Source organism: Brassica oleracea, chromosome C7 (genome assembly GCF_000695525.1).
Source record: "Brassica oleracea var. oleracea cultivar TO1000 chromosome C7, BOL, whole genome shotgun sequence".
Lineage (NCBI taxonomy): Eukaryota > Viridiplantae > Streptophyta > Magnoliopsida > Brassicales > Brassicaceae > Brassica > Brassica oleracea.
Window position 1 is genome coordinate 24,795,528 of NC_027754.1, and position 18,307 is coordinate 24,813,834.

At 34.0% G+C, this 18,307-nt stretch overlaps 3 protein-coding genes and 1 long non-coding RNA gene across 5 annotated transcripts; 3 read left to right on the top strand and 1 right to left on the bottom strand.

Annotated features, from left to right (window-relative positions):
• Positions 1 to 64: 64 nt before the first annotated feature.
• On the bottom strand, positions 65 to 2,357 carry LOC106304031. Of its 2 annotated transcripts, XR_001262611.1 has the most exons (7): positions 1,923 to 2,357; positions 1,442 to 1,620; positions 1,239 to 1,318; positions 1,011 to 1,126; positions 777 to 933; positions 585 to 637; positions 65 to 518 (listed from the first exon to the last, which is right to left on the bottom strand). It is a non-coding gene; the product is annotated as an uncharacterized LOC106304031 (long non-coding RNA). The 2 variants fall into 2 exon arrangements; XR_001262610.1 differs by lacking the exon at positions 1,923 to 2,357 and having other exon boundaries at positions 1,442 to 1,914.
• A 1,054-nt stretch (positions 2,358 to 3,411) lies between these two features.
• LOC106304030 lies at positions 3,412 to 4,323 on the top strand. Its single transcript, XM_013740407.1, has 2 exons — positions 3,412 to 3,639; positions 3,864 to 4,323. The coding sequence occupies exons 1-2, from the start codon at positions 3,540 to 3,542 to the stop codon at positions 4,040 to 4,042; spliced, it is 279 nt and encodes a 92-aa protein (XP_013595861.1). The 5' UTR covers positions 3,412 to 3,539; the 3' UTR covers positions 4,043 to 4,323.
• Positions 4,324 to 10,630: 6,307 nt separating this feature from the next.
• On the top strand, positions 10,631 to 12,019 carry LOC106305370. The gene is made up of 7 exons (XM_013741747.1): positions 10,631 to 10,789; positions 10,859 to 11,000; positions 11,092 to 11,271; positions 11,370 to 11,518; positions 11,596 to 11,620; positions 11,711 to 11,836; positions 11,908 to 12,019. The coding sequence occupies exons 4-7, from the start codon at positions 11,413 to 11,415 to the stop codon at positions 12,014 to 12,016; spliced, it is 366 nt and encodes a 121-aa protein (XP_013597201.1). The 5' UTR covers positions 10,631 to 10,789; positions 10,859 to 11,000; positions 11,092 to 11,271; positions 11,370 to 11,412; the 3' UTR covers positions 12,017 to 12,019.
• A 2,465-nt stretch (positions 12,020 to 14,484) lies between these two features.
• LOC106304126 (QWRF motif-containing protein 9) lies at positions 14,485 to 16,964 on the top strand. Its single transcript, XM_013740523.1, has 6 exons — positions 14,485 to 15,797; positions 15,896 to 16,015; positions 16,127 to 16,243; positions 16,339 to 16,428; positions 16,554 to 16,661; positions 16,745 to 16,964. Exons 1-6 carry the CDS (start codon positions 14,733 to 14,735, stop codon positions 16,790 to 16,792), a joined length of 1,548 nt encoding a protein of 515 aa, XP_013595977.1. The 5' UTR covers positions 14,485 to 14,732; the 3' UTR covers positions 16,793 to 16,964.
• Positions 16,965 to 18,307: the final 1,343 nt, after the last annotated feature.

Genomic DNA, 18,307 nt, shown 5'->3' on the forward strand with positions numbered 1-18,307 from the left:
TCAGATAATACGAAGTTGTAACATTAAGAAATATCAAATAAGTCATCTGCTTGCAAATATGTAATATGTAAAGCCATAGTTAAATATATATAAAAACTTAGCAAAAGCTCAGAATTAAAAATGAAAAGATAAGCTACACTCCTACGCATGAGTGCATTCTATAAGATAGTGGTTAATGCTCTATTACTCAAGTTTAGCACGTTTTCCTCTCTGTGCTTCGTCACAGTACTTGTACTGGCGTTTTCTTCATCAGCTAGGTCTCCAGTCTTTGAAGGACGGACCCTAATCAACTTGCAGAAAATAGAGGCACTTTAAAAGTGGTGGCAAGTGGGATTCCAACTGGGGCTGTTAAAGGTTGCAGGACTGCGGGAGAGACAACCTTCATAACTGTTATAGCCTGAGTCCTTCCTTTGTATTCAAAAACTTTCACCTTGAACCTATGTGTTTGACCAATGGTGTCGATCAAAGCTTGTGGGACATGCAGGCATCTCATGGTCAGGACCAAGATCACCATTAGCCTAACATTTAAAAGTTTAGTTAAGTTTAATGAGTTTGGAAGGATGACTAATGTAATGGCAAGCTACCTCAAAGTATTTATCAACCAATCCGGAGGCATGCTTTCCAGTTAGCTCACGGCCTGCATCACCAAGTAAAACGAACACAGCCTGGTCGTTATTGTCGTAGACAGGGATCTTATCAAGATACCAGTGCATAAGAGAAAACAAATAGCAATCCAAGCCAACGATTTATTGAATACTGAGCATTAAGTTCATTACTTTTTGACCCCGGTTACGTTTTCATTGCTGCATTTAGAGCACAAACGAAGAAGGGCCTTCTGTTGGCCTCTGTTTTGCAATAACTGCAAACGATATAATACCAAGGAGAATCATGGTTAAACATCATCAATTGTCACTATGCACTCAAGAAAGCCTCCTGCATTTGTCAAAAACATAGGGATTTACATTGTTAAGTGATTTGGTTTTTGTGGCTATATACATATTTTATTTTACCTTGGCCGATCCTTGCTTGATATAAGCAAATATTTTTTCCAATTGTCACCGACCCAGCTTTAGTCACCTCCTCCTATGCATTCACTTCCTTAGCAATCTCTGGGTTATAATTCAACCTGACACAATAAGCAAACCAAAAAGGGTTCTAACGTTAGCTGAACATGTACTTGTGGTCATACCAAATACAAACGAATAGAATATGAACATGTTGCCTCATTAAATACTGACAATTGAAGTAGTCGATTGTGGGTTGAAATCTTTGTCGATGAACACACCTGATGATGACATTGAGCTGAAGGCAAGGGTCCCTGTTGTTTATGGTCAGACATCAAAACGTGGAATCAGATGGAAAAATAATTTCAAATAAATTATGAAACACTGCATGTTAAGAGAAGCATTGAGCTGGTTAAGCAAACTGAAGAAATATTTACCACCGATACGATTTGGATTCACAGTCGCCACTAAAAGGATGACGGGAGTTGTCGACACTGGCCGTGAATTTGTAGAACATTGTTGCTGCGTAGCTCTTTGCTTTTCGTTGCGTAGAAATTCCTCAAAGCTCGTACCGTGGAGCACGATGTGATGAGATGAACGCTTGGATCAGAGTGGCCTGTCCGAAAACAAAAACGCCAGACCCGTTAATAATATAAGTTTTTTCTTTTATATTGAGCATCTATTACAACCAAATTTTTCATTCGGCATTTTCGAATCATTGGGTTTTTTTCATTGATTTTTTTTCACTTATATCAGCATAGTAAAAATCTAGGCTTTATAGTTTTGGTATAAAAATAATTTATACGTGTATTAAACAAAACTGAAATTATACTTGAGAAGGCATATGATTTTGTCAAGTAATCTGCATAACTATGATAATTTTTACTGTAATGAAACTGTGGAGGTAAACACTCAGACCTGTTCGTCGATGATGAGAAGCTCTAAGCCAATAAGAGCTCCACCTTTCGAACCGGTTCCGGCCTCTCAGAAATGGATCAAACAGAAGTATAGTTCCAATGCTGATGGACCCGTTGAGATTAGTATGACTCCCATTATCCAACGTCGTTGACATATAAAGCAACCGGAGACTTGCCGGAGGTTTGAACCAATTTCATGCCCATCGATTGTTTTTGGTGAACGAAGGTTGTAGAATTTGGTTTGGTAAAAAAACTTCAACAGACAGATGGGTTTATGTAGTTGGAGAAAGAGAGGAAGTTGAAAGGATATCATTGCTCACGTAGATAGGATTAAAGAAGAGGAATGAATGATCAAAAGTAGAGAAACGGAAGAAAATGCGAAAAGTTGTAAGTTGTAACGATGAAGAAGAAGCGAAAGAGAGGAGGCTTGCGACGAAATTAGGTTAAAGTGCAATGGAGTTCATATGGGTCCCGTATAGATTTATTTCTAGGGTCGTACTAAATTATTTTTGATTGGGTTTTGAGGACCAATAGAGATTAGTCTAGTTACTATGGGTTCAATCGAAATGTTTTAATGCAACTTTTTTGATGGGTTCAATCGAAATGTTTTAATGCAGTTTTTGAGTAACATGATTGACGTGGCAAAATAACATTTTTTCATTGGCAGATTTTTTTAGGTGATGTGGACAACTTCTCTATTGAGTATATCCAATTTTTATTATTGTTAGATTTGAACAAGAGATATTTGCTGAATTAAAAAAAACATTAGATATTTGTTTTCCCTATTTCTCCACTGAAAATGAATAAATAACCAACAATTTTGAAATCAGAAGCCATCAGTAGATTTCCACGTGGGGACAATTAAGCCCTACCGACAGTTTTATATAAACGTCGTAATCAAAAGCTCGAAGAAGGGCCCATATTGATTCTCCAATACGTGGCACAAATCTAGTTGAGGTTTATGACATCAGGATGCCGAAAGCATAAAGACGAAGTTAGTTCGACAAGTTGGCCACCTCTCCAACTTTTCTCTTCCAAGCTTTTAACTTTAAACTACTACTAGTTTATTAAAGTAGGCCTGGCTCAAAACATGTACCATATTTTTTGAAAAATATATATGTGATTACTTTTTATGGATCATCTTTTTGATGTATAATCTGTTTTTGAAATCACTTAAATTTTAGGTATTTTCGTTAAAATCTAGATATCGTATTAATTCCAAATTTTCAGTTATTGTAAAAGTAATTTTAATCATATAAACTAAAAAAATTTTCATTAAATTAATACTATTATTTTTTTATATTTAATTGGATCGAAGAGGATAAGAAATTTAATTGAATTTCTATTATATGATATATCCGAAAGAAGAAGAGAAAGACCCAAAAGTCTTTGCACAATTTATTAAATATATAATTATTCATACGATATTTTATTTAATTAGAATAAAACATAGAAACGGCTGATATTAATTCGTTAAAATGAGACCAATTATAAAAGAACATCCCTCTTTCCGTCTATTTAATTTTGAAGCTATTGGTTGTAACGTCAGTTTTTGGGAGTTGGGTTTGTTGTACAGTCTCTCTCCTCTCTTCTTTTCTCTCTCTCCTCGCTTGCTCAAATGGCCGGCCTGAGATGGAGAGAGTGGTGGAACACGATGGCGTTCCCTACCCGGCGAATCTGGAATCGTTTTACCGTTCGCGTCGGATTACGCCACAGTGGTAAGCTCCAATCCTCACTCCACCGTCCCTTCCCCGACAGCTTAGGACTCTATTTGTCTCTTTTTGATTAAGCTAAAGAGACTCTTTGATTTGTTAATAATATAAGATTAAAATTCAGAATCTTGTTTTTGATTTTGGATTGAAATTAAGAAATGGGTCATATATAAAAAAAAAAGGTTGTTTTGGGCAAATAATTGAGTGATGGGTCTTCTTGTGTGTTGCAGGACTCTTGAGGTTACAAAACGACGTGAGTTCTTGCGAGTACGAAGACATACACATCATGTGGAATCTGTTACACAAGATTGAAGATCCGACACCAACACCAACACGTGTTGCACGAATCAAACAAAGGAAGAAAGCTTGTTGGAATCTCTTCGGTTCATATCTTTGCCAAAGATTCTGATTATACAATATATATAACCTAAAAACTTTCCAAAACCATACTTGTAATTTGTGAGAGCCTTGACGGGTCCCCTGCAAGTTGGTGAGGTTATCGACAAATTTCGCAAAAGAATAAACTCCGAGGTTGTACAGTTTTAGCTGTTATATTTACATGGCATGCCTCTCTGTAAGTTATCTAAATATCTATGAGTATCATCATCACATGAGTGTTGTTGTATGTATGATAGAAATGCTTCTCATAGTCTAATATTACTATGTTCATCAATAAGTTTTTTTTTTCTTCTGAGTTTCACCCATTTACATTAGAAGAACAACTTTGAACTCATATTGGTATGGCTCATAAAGTCATACTGTTTTTGCCATCTGAAATGGCTAATTCCCATTTCCTATTTGAAAAACTTAAAGCTTATATTTGAAATGGCTATATTAATGAAAGATGCAATTGCAAAACATGATTTTCTTTCATTACTACTTAGGAGGGCTATTCTCCATGACACCAAAATAGCTTTGGGCTTTCTTAATAGCGGACAAACTGCAAAGCTCTACTTCTTGGTCAATGAATTCAGTCTCTGATTAGTATGTAATTTGCAGTAAAAGTAAGTGATAAATAGGGGTGTCAGAATGAGTTACCTCGGTCAACTTAGCTCAGTTTATAATGAGTTAGGGTCTTTTATGAGCTAACTCAATTCAGCTCATTTATTTTATGAGTTTCAATACGTAAACTTGTACTCAGATCATCTAAATCATGAGTTAAATGAACTAACTCGCGATCAAATATATATAAAAAAATTGTACCACAATAATTATAAATAAAATAGAATAAAATAATTTTTATAATAAACTTTAAGATTTAAATATTAAAAATCCAAAACATTAATATTAAATATTGAATCAAACCAATACCTAATAATAAATTAAATCAAAGCTAAATTAGTGATCCAAAAATCTATCTACATAAGAGTCTTGAGATGATTCATCTTCAAAGTCTTCATCTATTCAAATCATAAAAATATATATCACGCATGAGAGTCTTAGGAATATTTTGTTTTACATTTTAGTTCTAAAGATAATGATACGAGGATTGATATCAATATTCTTTTACATTTTTATATATATTTTAAACTTTTTGATTTTACATTTTAATTTTAGATGATAAATATGATTAATATAGAAACTATCTTTTTTTACATAAGAAAAATAGAAGTCATTCATATATATGCATATATAGTATAAAAATGACCAAATTCATGAGTTAACTAAGTTTATTAAAGATCCTCATATAACTCTTAATCTAATTTAATCTTGATCACTAAGCTCATTTATTAAATGAGCATATAAAACAGAACTCATGCTCATGAAAAATCAAGCTGAGCTGGGCCAGCTCATGAGTTGTAACTCATTTTGACATCCCTACTGATAAATAGTGTATAATTATGTGGTAAGTTTGCAGTAAATAAGAATTGTCAATTAATTAAAATTGATGACTGGTAAATTTTTTGATGTATAAAATGTCGAACGATTAATAAAATAATTAAAAATATAAACTTATAAATAATAAGAAATATTTATTAAAACAAAGAAAACATTAAATTATATTAATAATAAAAAATAAGTTTTTAATACGCATAGAATATAAAAAATTTACAACAATAAGTTCCAATATATATTTCTCAAAAGAATTATAATTACTAATAAAAGAGTTTATTAAAAATTGACTAACAAAATATTGGGATACTGTAAATGATGATTTAACTCCCATGGTTAATATCTATGGGAATTAGACAAAAAAAATTATTCAAGGGATGAGATTAGGATTTGAGAGGCTTCATGGATACCAACAATTCTAGCAAGACATGGAATATCTTCTGCTCATGTGGTACATCATATGATGTTGGTGAGCGACCTTTGTTTGGGGAGCCGAGAAGATGAAATATGGAGTTATTGGAAAACTATGTTGCCCATGACGATATCCTTTTGATACAGTCCCTAGCCATAGTCAATTTCTACATTGAGATAGTTTTTTTCTAGAGTTATGCGAAAAATGACATGTATACACTTAAGTCAGGTTATTTGGATGCTAATAATATTTTACCAAGGAAGAAGAAATGATATATTCAGAACCTAGTATCACAAAATTTCAAGATTTTGCTTCGAAAATTAAAGCACTATCTAAAATTTGTCATCTTATTTGAAAAATCATTTCAAGACATTTAGCGGTAACCATGTTTTAAACGTTGTTATTTGAGATGTGATAATCATTGTTCCAAATGAAAAACAGATGAAGAAACCATTAATCATGCTATTTTTGAATGTACCCAGCGCCAAAAACATGGGCTTTAGCAAAAACACCTTCCCCCGTTGGTATGGTTCGAGTCATACACAAATATCGATTATCTCTTCTAGCGTAAGAACAATATTGTTAATCTACGTATGGATAGATATCCATACACAAGGATAATCTGGTTTATTGGAAAGTCACAAAATGATTAACTGTTCAGAGGAAACATGGACCCCCTGGAGACTGTTTGACACACGGAAACATAATGCCAAGCTTGGTTTGATGCTAATAGTATAATGACATAGTTACATGGGGAAAGTCAAAATCAATCATATATCCAGGCCGCAAGCTCATGTTATATTTGTATGGTTGATGGATCACGAACACATGATTCACTCATTAGTCGTTATGGTTGGGCATGGAAGAACTCTACAGGGCAATTACAACTTTTGTGAGCTAAAACTCAAAGTAGAAGCATGTCGTCGTTACATTCGGAACTTGAGGCTCTCTATTGGGCTATGGAATGCATGATACAATTGTCGACATGCCATCACTTTGGTACTGATTGGAGGGACCTAATATCGATGGTGTAAGAACCATATAGGTGGCCAAGTTTTTCAACAGAATTGAAGGAGCTATCAAGATTCAAGAGTAGTCGTGAAGAGTTCTCTATTGTTTATTTTCCTCATTCCGAGAATAACACTTCATATACATCGGCTAAGATAGCGAGCACGTATCATAAGGATTTATAATATATTTATTTTTTTATTCTCATCTGGTTTATGCGACCACTTTATTATGATTAAGTAATAGATTAATCGTTTGATAAAAAAACTTGATAGTTTTAATTTCCATTACAACACCTCCCAAGTTACACACCTTAAATAACATTAATATCATATGTTTAGATTTTCTGTACATTTCCTTCTGTTTTAATATACATATTTTGAAATTAACCTCCTGATATAAAATAAATATCATTTTCAAATAATTTATATGCTCTAAATATATATATATATATATATAACTTAAATAAAATTTTCCATCACAAATACTTGGTTTATTAATAGTCGAAAACGATGAAAGAAAATAAGTTTTGAAAAGTTTCTTGTTTTTATTAATTTCTTAATTCCTGTAAAAATGTCAAAATATTCAAACGAATGATCGGAGGACTAAAAAGCCACTTTCTTGATAATCCAATGACAAGTCATTGAAAATTTAAACAGAATGATAAAAGTGATACCAAAATGACATTTTTAATAGTTCCTTAAATTGAGTAACCTGAGTTCGAACCTTTCTTTTAGTTAAGAAAAAAAAAAGTTCCGTTTGGAAAAAAAGTAAGAAGACATGCCTATTCCACTGAACAGATGAAACATAGCATTTGTGGCCAATAAAAATTATCTTTATTAAACAGTAATTTTCAGCCAATGGATCCACGGTCACGGAAAAAAGATGAAATGTCAAGATCAATTGGTTAGATACTGATGTCTAAACGTATTAATTAGATACCGATGTCCAAATAAGGTGTTCATGTACTCTGTGTTTGTTGCATATGTGTCGGCTGCTTCTGGGTTTATTTAAAGGGCAGCTTCGAAGGAGTAATGAACAAGTATTGTGTGATGATGTGATGGCTTTTCTCTTTTCTGGGTTGACATTTCTCCTAATGATACACAAGTCGCATTGATTTTATATAGAACATTATTTAAGATTTTTTTTTTTTTTTTTTTGCAAATGTGTTCGTGTAGTTATTTAACCAGGATTTATGAAATAGTTTTATTAAAAAAATTAACATGATTTAAAATTTATTATAACATACATAGTTTTCACTACACTACAAAAAAGTGAACTGTATCACTTAAATTATATCACAAAATTAAATTATTCTATTCTAAATTCTTATTCATAAATGATACATACATATATATCTAATTAAGCATCAACTGACGACAAATAAAAATTAAGCATCAATTATAAAAAGTGATATGTTTATTAGTTTATTTGACACCATTTCAATAGAGCTATATATTTATTTTATAATGTGTATCACTTTAAAAAATAATTCCATTACTTACATTTTTTTAAACTCCGAAAGTTATATTAAACGAAAGTATAAGAGCAGTTCACTCCTCTAGCCACGAGGAGAGTTTACATGCAAGCTTTCTTTAACGATAGAATCAACTAGATAATTAAAGTGCCTACCAATAAAACTAAAGAACAAGAGATAAAAGTAGATGATAGATGCTTGATGTACTGACCCGAATCTGAACCAACAATTTTCAGATACATAGTTGGGTCCAAATGTCTAGGACTGAAGGATGCAGATCCGAATGGAATCAGCCCGAACCCCGTTCAAAGACCCGAAACCAAGGCCTATTCAAAAATATGGTTCAAATATTTAAATAGATTTTGGATAAAAATCTGGTATTTTTCGGGTTTTCGGTACCTTTGTCAAAGATACATTGTTAGTTGTTCTAAGTTTTGAAGATATATGAAAAATATAATTTGAAAAATGAAATAAAAATGAAAAATATAAGCAAAAGTAAGTTAAGATAGGTAAACTAAATTTAATAACAAAAGTTTAAAATTTTAAAACCAAAACTGATCATTTACTAATAATAGTCCGACCAAACAAATGAAAAGAACAAAAAGATTTTAATTTTTAAATTATAATACAGTGTAATGTAATATTTATTTAAAGGCTTGAAACAAGTTAAAAAAATTTTAATTATATAGTTTTACAACTTTGTCTATCAATTTTATTTTGCATTATTTAACTTAGGTTATAAAACAGTATAATAGCTATATATATAATAAATATAAAAAATTATAAAATTATTTTATTTTGTGAAGGTTATAAATTTTATTTGCTTTATTTTTTTATCAATTTTATTTTGCATTATTTCATCTCGTACACTTTCTACCTTTGTGAAGTTTGTTCTACAGATCCATGCGTTGCTGAGCTTCACATATGTGGAAAGCTACATGAAAAAAAAAACGTGTAGCAATCGCCTCCGTCTTTGTGTCAATCCATATCCATTTGGTATCAATTTTTTTTGCCTTCCAAGTAACTGCGTTCCTCTTCGCAACTTTTACATTCACTAGATTCTATACTCGTGTTATGGGCAAATCTGTATTAATAATTTAATTTGTTTTAACAATAATTTAAAAATAAATACTTTTATTTAATTATATAAATTTATTTTGTGAAAAACTGCATTAAAATATGTTTACTGTTTTTCCTACTTATATTTTTTTTATAAAATCATACCATTTAAAATAACTACTTGTTTGTATTTATAAAGTATGATTTATTTTTATAACCATATTTATATTTTTTATAAAATATAAATTTTAAAATGCAAGCACATTATTGTAAATATTTTATCATAAATTTATCTATCATCTTTTTCTTTGTCACTTGATATTTTATAAAAAAACCAAACCCAACATGCCCAACAACAAAAAACAAAGCGGTAAAAGGCCCAAACTATACATAAAACAACTTTGGACCCTCGAACCTTTACCAAAGAAAAAAAAGAAAACATGAAGACTCGAATCAAAAGTCGATTGAGCATATGAAGAGAAGAAGCATAGATCAGAGAGAGCAAAACCGGAACATCCCGAAAAAAGCCAACGAAGACGGTGATGTTGGAGCCACCACTTCCCGGAGACTAAGTCGGCGTAGGGTATTAAAAAAATCACCACTGCCCAGAGTCATAAGCCCGACAGTCGGGAAGCAGGCCAGGCCAGATAGAACATGTGATGGTTATCTAACAATATTAAAAAGGGAATATGAAGCCCTCTCAGCTATGCCGGATTGGAAAATCAACCAATCACAAGAGTTTAAAAACGCCACGTCACACCTTTCTTTATTCGATAGATAATTCGACTCGGCTAACTAATGTGGTCTGACAAAAAGATAAAAGCAGCTTATTTTTGATAAAGTCCATCTCTGAGCCCAATCCATTGGTCCTAACAATTGTCATAGACTTCTCCACTTCACCTTCATCGTTCCAAATATTTGTTTCATTGTAATAATCGGGACCCACTCTTCTCATTCAATACCTCTTTAATTCTTTATTCATTAGAGATGTTAACGTTTCACCTCCTTTGGTTTCTCCTCTTATATAAACCCCTTTCTCGAATCTGACGTCCTACCACATTCTACAACATCCAGAGAATGACGTCAAGCGATTCGGTTAAAACCTCTAAAAAGTCTGGAGAAATTACGAATCTCATGACACAACTGTCGAACGAGGTATTTCTCTTGAATCTCTATAAGAATCAAGTTTTTTCAGATGAAACAAATCCACTAGGATATCACAATTGAGATTTTCATGACGAGATAGTGATGCTCGAGCCGTACGCAGTTCACTGCGAGCTTTACGAACCGGATTTGAGTTGAGTTGTGGCAGATATGAGATGGAAGCGAGCCGTTGAGTCCATTGGAGGAATCAAGACTTTGCATCTGTAATGTTTTAAATTTTCCTGGGCAATCTTTTATCTGAAATTCTAATCACTAGATTTTCAAATCGTTAGGAGAGACATCCAAGAAGGAGGAAGTGAAAACGCATTTGTGGGGGAATTTAAGAAATAAGTAAGTAATTTTGTGTAAACTTTCTCCTCCTTTTCCTGGAAGGTTCAACTGTATCACCATTGTTAAAGGAGTTTGAAATTTTTGGTGAGTTATTTGAGTCTTTCGTGAATCATCTGAGTTTTCTTATTGGCTGAAATAAACCTCATTCTTTTCACCTATAATTTTTTTTTATCAGGGATAAAACTCAGTGACTGCACGAGTGTGATTCATTCAGAATTACATGCTTTTCAACACAGTCGATGTGTTTATTTATCTCCACCAGTTAGGGAACTGCACGAGTGTCATTCATTTGTGGGAGCCAGTTTCTGGTGCATAGACTGTTGACCATATTCCGCTCTCCGGACGCACTGCAAATGTATAAGATTTACAAGTAAAGCTGGCGCTTTTACAGCTAAATTGTGTATCTACTGTTAATGTTTGTTTTCGACTGAATATTATTTACTCTATTTCCAGTGGAGTCCAGTTGAAGCCAACGTTTTTGCATTGCCTTTTGTGGATGACTGTTGCAGTTTGGGATATCCGAGTTGGGAAGTCGCATGCATTAGCTTTCAATGCACAAAAAGATGTGAATGTCATCTCATCGAACAGGTTCTTCTGCCAAGGTACGTTGAAGACTGTAGGCTTTATAATTCCATATCAGTAACTTAGTATGATTCTACAACGTCCTCAACTCTTGCAGCCTCTTCTGGCAATAAGCAGCTCACGTAAGTCACAAAGCTTATACAGAAAACACAGCTAATCCGGAAACAATAGAAACTGTCTAATGGTTTTTGGCTTATCTATCGTATATGCAGGATATGGGATTTATCCTTAGAGAAGGATGAAGAAGCGAAAGCAGAGTTCAAAGCATATACCAAGGAACAACTGAGCAAGTTAAAACGCCTCAAGACTTGCCTTCTTAGCTTCCTTTCTTTCACCAGGTAACATCTTAGTTGAACCTTTTAAGCACAGTTATATTTCATTAATGTTTGTTTGTCTGAAAACCTTGCAGTTTTTTTTTCCAAGAAAATCAGGGACAAGGACTTGAAGGAACTTCACTGGCACAACCAGATTCCAGGGATGATCATCTCAATTGCTTCCGATGGTTTCAACAGTTTTGATGCCTTACAACATGTAGAACACCCTTCCTGATCTCGGTTCCTAAGGAGATTGAGTCTCTGAAAAAAAAATTAAGTATCGTAATCTGTTGGGTTTTGTATTGTCATCTCTCTTTTCTACTAAAATTTTCTTTCATTGATAGAAAGTTTTATGTACTCTTTCACAACTTAAAGTTTCAGAAATAAGTTTTGAAAATCGTTCTCATCTCTACGAGTTTCTATTATTTCACAACTTTTAAGCTTCCAACATTGGTTGATTTGCTTTTAGTTGCCACAGAATGAAAAAACATTTTGAAGGAAAAAAAGCCAACAATTCGTTAAACTGTCTGAGATAGAAAAATAATCATTGGTGGGCCATTCTTATGAACATCGGTCCTCTGTCGACAATTACTCGAGGGTGTTCGGACGTGGCACACTCTGTTAAGCTACACAAACAAGAAAATCTACATTTAAAACATTGACGATAACTGAAAACTAAAACAGAAACCGAAGAAAAGCAACATTTATATGCATGACCATTCATTATAGAAAAATGTAATTGCATGGCCATAACATTATCATAGTGTTTTGCAAAGGAAAAGTTATGCTAAACTCGGGATGGTTGTACTCTTCTTTGACAATAAGGTATGAATTCAGTTTAGTATGCTCCTACTTTATTATCAATATATATAAACTAATATGGCCAAAAAAAGAGAGCAAAATGCAAAACGCAATTGCATACTAACACATGAATAATGTAAAGAAAAGAGAAATATAAAAATTTCGAAGTTAGTGGTGCATCTAAATAACCGAAATTTAAAGAATTACCAAAATAATGGAAATACTATCATTATAACACTTTATGGATAAAAAATAATGAACTACTACGTCTATATATAATACCAACACAAATCTACCAAGTAACTTCCTTAATTTTCTCAAAATATAAGGTTATCAAATATTTATTGATAATACTATTGGAAAATATATCAAGACATCTTAAGTCAAATACATTTCTAAGGAATTAATCTTCAAAATTGTAGCGTTACAACTAAGTAGAAACAGCCTAGAAAAAAAAAGAGAACACAACAAGCACCTATAAAAATAAAACTATTGCATGTCCACAATTGTGCAGCGTTAAGTTTTTGCTTCTGTTTTGGTGTGGGTATTTCGGTGTTTAGCTCTAGAAATTAAGACATCATTTAAGTATTTGCAAAATTTGGTTTGGTTTTAGTTCGGTTATTTTAGTTTTCAGCTTAATTTAGATAGCAAAGGTCGGAACCAGTTAATATCCAAAAATTTAGATCAAATTCGGTTCCATTTTCCGTGTAATTTCAGAAAATATGGATAAAAAACTTAAGAAGTAATTCGAATTGTTTGATAAAAAATATTAGATAATTCGAATACTTTTCAATATTTTTAAAATATCCAGGTAGTTCAATTTTTTTCGGTAATTTGATTTATAAATATAAGTTCAGTATATTTAGTTATTTAAAATCTAAATACAATTAATATATTAAGGTATATAATTTGTACTTTAAAACTTGGGTATCTATTCGGTTTTTCTTTCTGGTTCGGTTTAGTTTTCAGTTCTAGAAATATAACAGCCACTCGCATTTTTATAATACTCTGTTTGTTTTTATTTCTGGTTTGGTACAAATCGGTTCTTCAGTTTTGGATAAATGCACCTACACTTATGTGTGGCTATCTAAATGGAATAAGTAAACAACTAATTTCAACCATTTTAAGCATTACATATGGGAAAACAATATCAAATCCATCACAAGTATCAATCCAAAAATATATGAAGGTAAAGACAATCAAATTTTATTTGTTATGAACTGTATATATTCAAAATAATGACACCAATGAAGGAAAATTAATACCTGCATGAACGTCATCAATACGATTTTACTTTAACTCCATATAAATTATTAAAAGTTTGAAAAGAAAACTAAGAAAATATAGAGTTCAGAAAAAGTTACATCATACAAAATAAGAGATAGACAAGTTGAAAAACAAAAAAGAAGGAAAAAATCTCAAACTACCTTCATCATATTTATTGTGTTAATCATGGTACTTTTTTAGTTCTTATTAGATTTAAAACTACTACATAATTACAAAATCTCTGTGTTACAGTGGCAAAAAAGAACGTTTCATTTAATAAAAAATAAACAAGAAAAATAAAACTAGATGAAATTGGTATAAAAACTATTCCGGATTAAAAGTTAAATTAAAATAACATAAAATAAAAGAATATATATAGTAAAATTTAACATAAATATATAAACCGCGCGTAGCGCGGAAAAATCTCTAGTATATTTAAATGTACTTTAAAGACTTTATTTAATTATTTTAATATATACGTGAAATATACATATGTTGTATACAGTATCTGTACAGAACTACTAAATAAAATCTTTGTCACCCGTCCATACTTTTATATTGTTAGGGAAACAATCGAGATAAATATAGTTTGGATGGAATAAAAGTAAAAGAATGAGTCAGTCGAAAAATGGAAGGCAAAAAGCGAGGTACGAGGAGGAGACGACGACAGTTATGCCCTCTCGCAGGAAACCGGCGTAACAATCTCCTTCCCCACACACTCTATTCTCTCGCCGCAGATTTGTACTTAACACTCCAGAATCCACTCACTTTCCATATACAATCAAACCCGTTGAGAAAATCTTCCCTATACAAATCTCCTTAATTCCTCACATTATTCGACTCAGCTTTACCAATGTCGGAGATGACTCCTTCTTTCAACGCCAGACCTAAGCAGAGCAAAGCTACGCCGTTGAAACTGCCGAGCGCCGTTGCTCATCGCCCCCCACAAAGGCGAGATGTAGCTTCGCGGTACCTGGAGACAACCTCTTCTTCTTTATTCCAGTCATCACCGTACTCCACGGCCAAGAGATGTCAATCACCGAACGTTACAAGAACGAACCGACCGGCGACTCCTTCTGTGGTTACAAACCGGCCGCAATCGACGGGGGTGAGGCAGCCGGTGGCACCTTCACGTCTTGACACGTTGGATCGACGAGGAGGTGGAGTTGGAGGTGGAGAGGTTTCTGCAGCGGAGAGAATGTTGATGACTTCTGGGAGAAGCTTGTTCGCCTCGTTTCAAGCGAATGAGAACAGTTCAAAGCTATATCCAACGCCGCCGAGTACTCCACGGATAGGAGGAACGGTTGAGAAGAGGAAGACGACTAAGGAAGAGAAGTCGAAGCTCTCTGATCAATGGCCTAGGTCTCTCCAACCTAATTGTCTCAGTAGAAGCGTAGACTTCACCGATACGAGTAAGGAACCAAAAGGATCTTGCAATAGCGTAGCTAGAGCTCTGCAGAATTCGTCCAATTCGATGATCCCTACTAAAACGAGGAAGATCTCTGTGGATAGTCTTGTATTGCCTTCGAAAGTAGTATCCACCACGATGATTCCAAAGCGTGAGCAGATTACTCGACCTGCTGCTTCACCTAGGAGGATGTTTGGTATGACTCCAACTGCTTCAAGTCCTAGGGGAGCCAGCATCGCTAGGGGACTAAGCTCTTCGAGAGGCGTGGTTCATCCAAGAGGGATTAGTCCTTCAGGGAGGAATATGATGAGCCCACTAAGAGTGAGAAGCTCGCAGAGTCATAACACTTCTTTGACTCTGAGTTTTGCTGTGGATGGTAAGAGCAGAGAGAATGGTGGTGTTGCAGATGATGCTCACGTGTTAAAGCTCTTCCATAATAGGCTGCTCCAGTGGCGATTTGCTAATGCACGAGCAAGTGCTGTTTTCTCTGTACAAAAGATGACAACAGAGGTTGGCAAATCCTTTTAAAAAATTGATTATAGATTATTAGCATAATAAGTGTTTTCAATGCATGGGTACTGATGGTGCCCTGTTTAATATTATTGCAGAAAAGATTGTACAACTCATGGATAAGCATCTCTAAGCTGTATGATTCCGTCAGAGCGAAAAGAATCGAAATGCAGCGCCTTAAGCTGAATTTGAAATTGATATATATTCTCAGTGGGCAGGTAAGTTAATCCGCCTTAATAGTTGTTTCTATTTTCTTGTTTCTTTTGGGACCTCTTTGAAGTTTCTTGAAATTGACAAGAAGCGTATGTCTCTTTTTTTAATGTGTGAAGATGGGAAATCTGGAAGAGTGGCTTGTTGTAGAGAGGGATTATGTGAGTTCTTTCGTAGGAGCTGCACAAGGGTTGAAAGGCAGCACGCTTTGTCTACCTGTTGATTGCGTGGCAAAGGTTTGTCTTTTCTACTCAAAACGCATTTTCTCTCCTAAGTGCTATATTAAGCGTATGTGATGATGCGTGCTGATGACTGACTCTATCATATGCAGGTAAATGGACAAAGTGTTAAAGATGCCATTTCTTCAGCAGTTGATGTTATGCAGGCAATGGCTTCTTCCTTATGCCTCTTGCTGCCAAAGGTGACCCATTTTGATTTTCTCTTTGTATTTGTTTATTTTAGCAAGGAGTGAGTAGAGGAATGTATTTGACATTTATTGGGTTTTATCCGTATTTGTATACTAAAAACTGAGAGCCGTTTTCTCAGGTAGGGAAAATAAGTTGCTTGGCAGCAGAACTTGCTCGTGTGAATATCAAGGAGCAAGAGATGCTTGACGTTTCCAGAGAACTCCTAAACACAATCTCTGCTCTACAGGTGACATCATCAATTTCTGTCGCGCTAATATGAACCGTTATCAAAGTAAGAGATTTTGGTGATCTTATTCTTCGAATCTGCAGGTAAAGGAATGCAGTTTGGAGACACAGGCTATGCAACTACAGTACTAAGCTGTCAAAGTTACTGAACAAAACCAAGTGTAAGTAAGAAAGCTACTGCGGTATGGGAAGAGAATGTAAGGAGCTCGATCATCTCATTCAAATACAGATGTCAAACTCCCTTTAACCACAAGAAACCATATTGTAAATGTTTGATCTTTTTTATTGCTATTGCTATTTTTCTTTTTATAGATTTAATATTGTTTTGTTATAAATTAAGTAATGAATGTCCATAACCGGTCCGGTCCATAAACCAGCCCATACCAAGAGAGATAACCGAAACTCTAGAGAGAGGAGAGAGAGCAGTCGCATGTCCTAGAGGAGAGAGAGAGACGGCCATAAGCTTAGAGAAAAGGAAACCCTTTTCCTAGTAGATGTAATCTTTCCATTTATGTATTTAGTAGTTATCCTAAATCTAGTAAGATTATGATTTGTACTAAATCTATTTATCTCTTCTTTTAATCCTTATATAAGGAACCTCATATTATGAAATAATAACACAGAAATATTCAGTCTTTAACCTTCCAATTACAACACGTTATCAGCACGATTGTTTTCTGTAATCTAAGCTAAAAACCTAAAACCCTAAAATCCCTAACTCAGCCGGCGACCACCCTAAACCCTAAGGCGTTTCCTGTCCGTCTCAAACCTCAACGATCAGCTCAACTCCTTGGCGTTCCCTGCTCGTGTCCTGACGTCCTCAGCCAGCTCGTGTTCGTGATCAACCAGCTCGCACCAGACGACAATCAGCTTCAGCTCGCAGACGAGTGCAGCCGGCGAACGTTCCCGGACGATCAGCGATCAGACAGCATCCGTCTTGCATCCGAGGTCCATCCGTTCTCCCTAGGTCCTAATCCATTATTATGGAAACCCCTTGTTCTTGATGAAACCCTAGAATTCATATAACTTAAAATCGACAATCTCATGACTAGTAACAGAAATCGATTCCATTAGAACATATTTGATTGTGTATTGATTGTTTCTGATTTGAATTTAAGAAACCCTAATAATTGGAATCGAAACCCTAAACCCTAGAAACTTGAATTCGATTTTAATGGTTCTTGTTTTGATTGTTTGATTGATGATCTGAGGTTATAGGATTGATAGATTGATTGTATAATCTGAATCTTGAATTTGAATCCTAAAGGCCTTGAAACCTTGATCACAAATTGCTAAAATTAACTCCTAGCATTGTTTAAATCAAAACCCTAATTTCATAAATAAGAAATCGAATTGGCTAAGGTTGTTTGCATAAGTTATGCAACTGAATTTGAATTGCATTCGTCTTGTTTCTAAATATCGACCAGCATATAGATTTTACAAACTTGAATTGTATGCATCACAAAATTGTATGCCCGTGTGGCCTGATCTATTTGTTACTATGGTTGATCCGCACCATGGTCGATTAGATTGATTGAAACATGATTGTAATAAGACTTGATTGTGGCCGATTTTATTTGATTGACTTGCGGCCACATGATCACATTCTGAAACCCTAAATTTCGAATGACAATGTGATTCAGATGT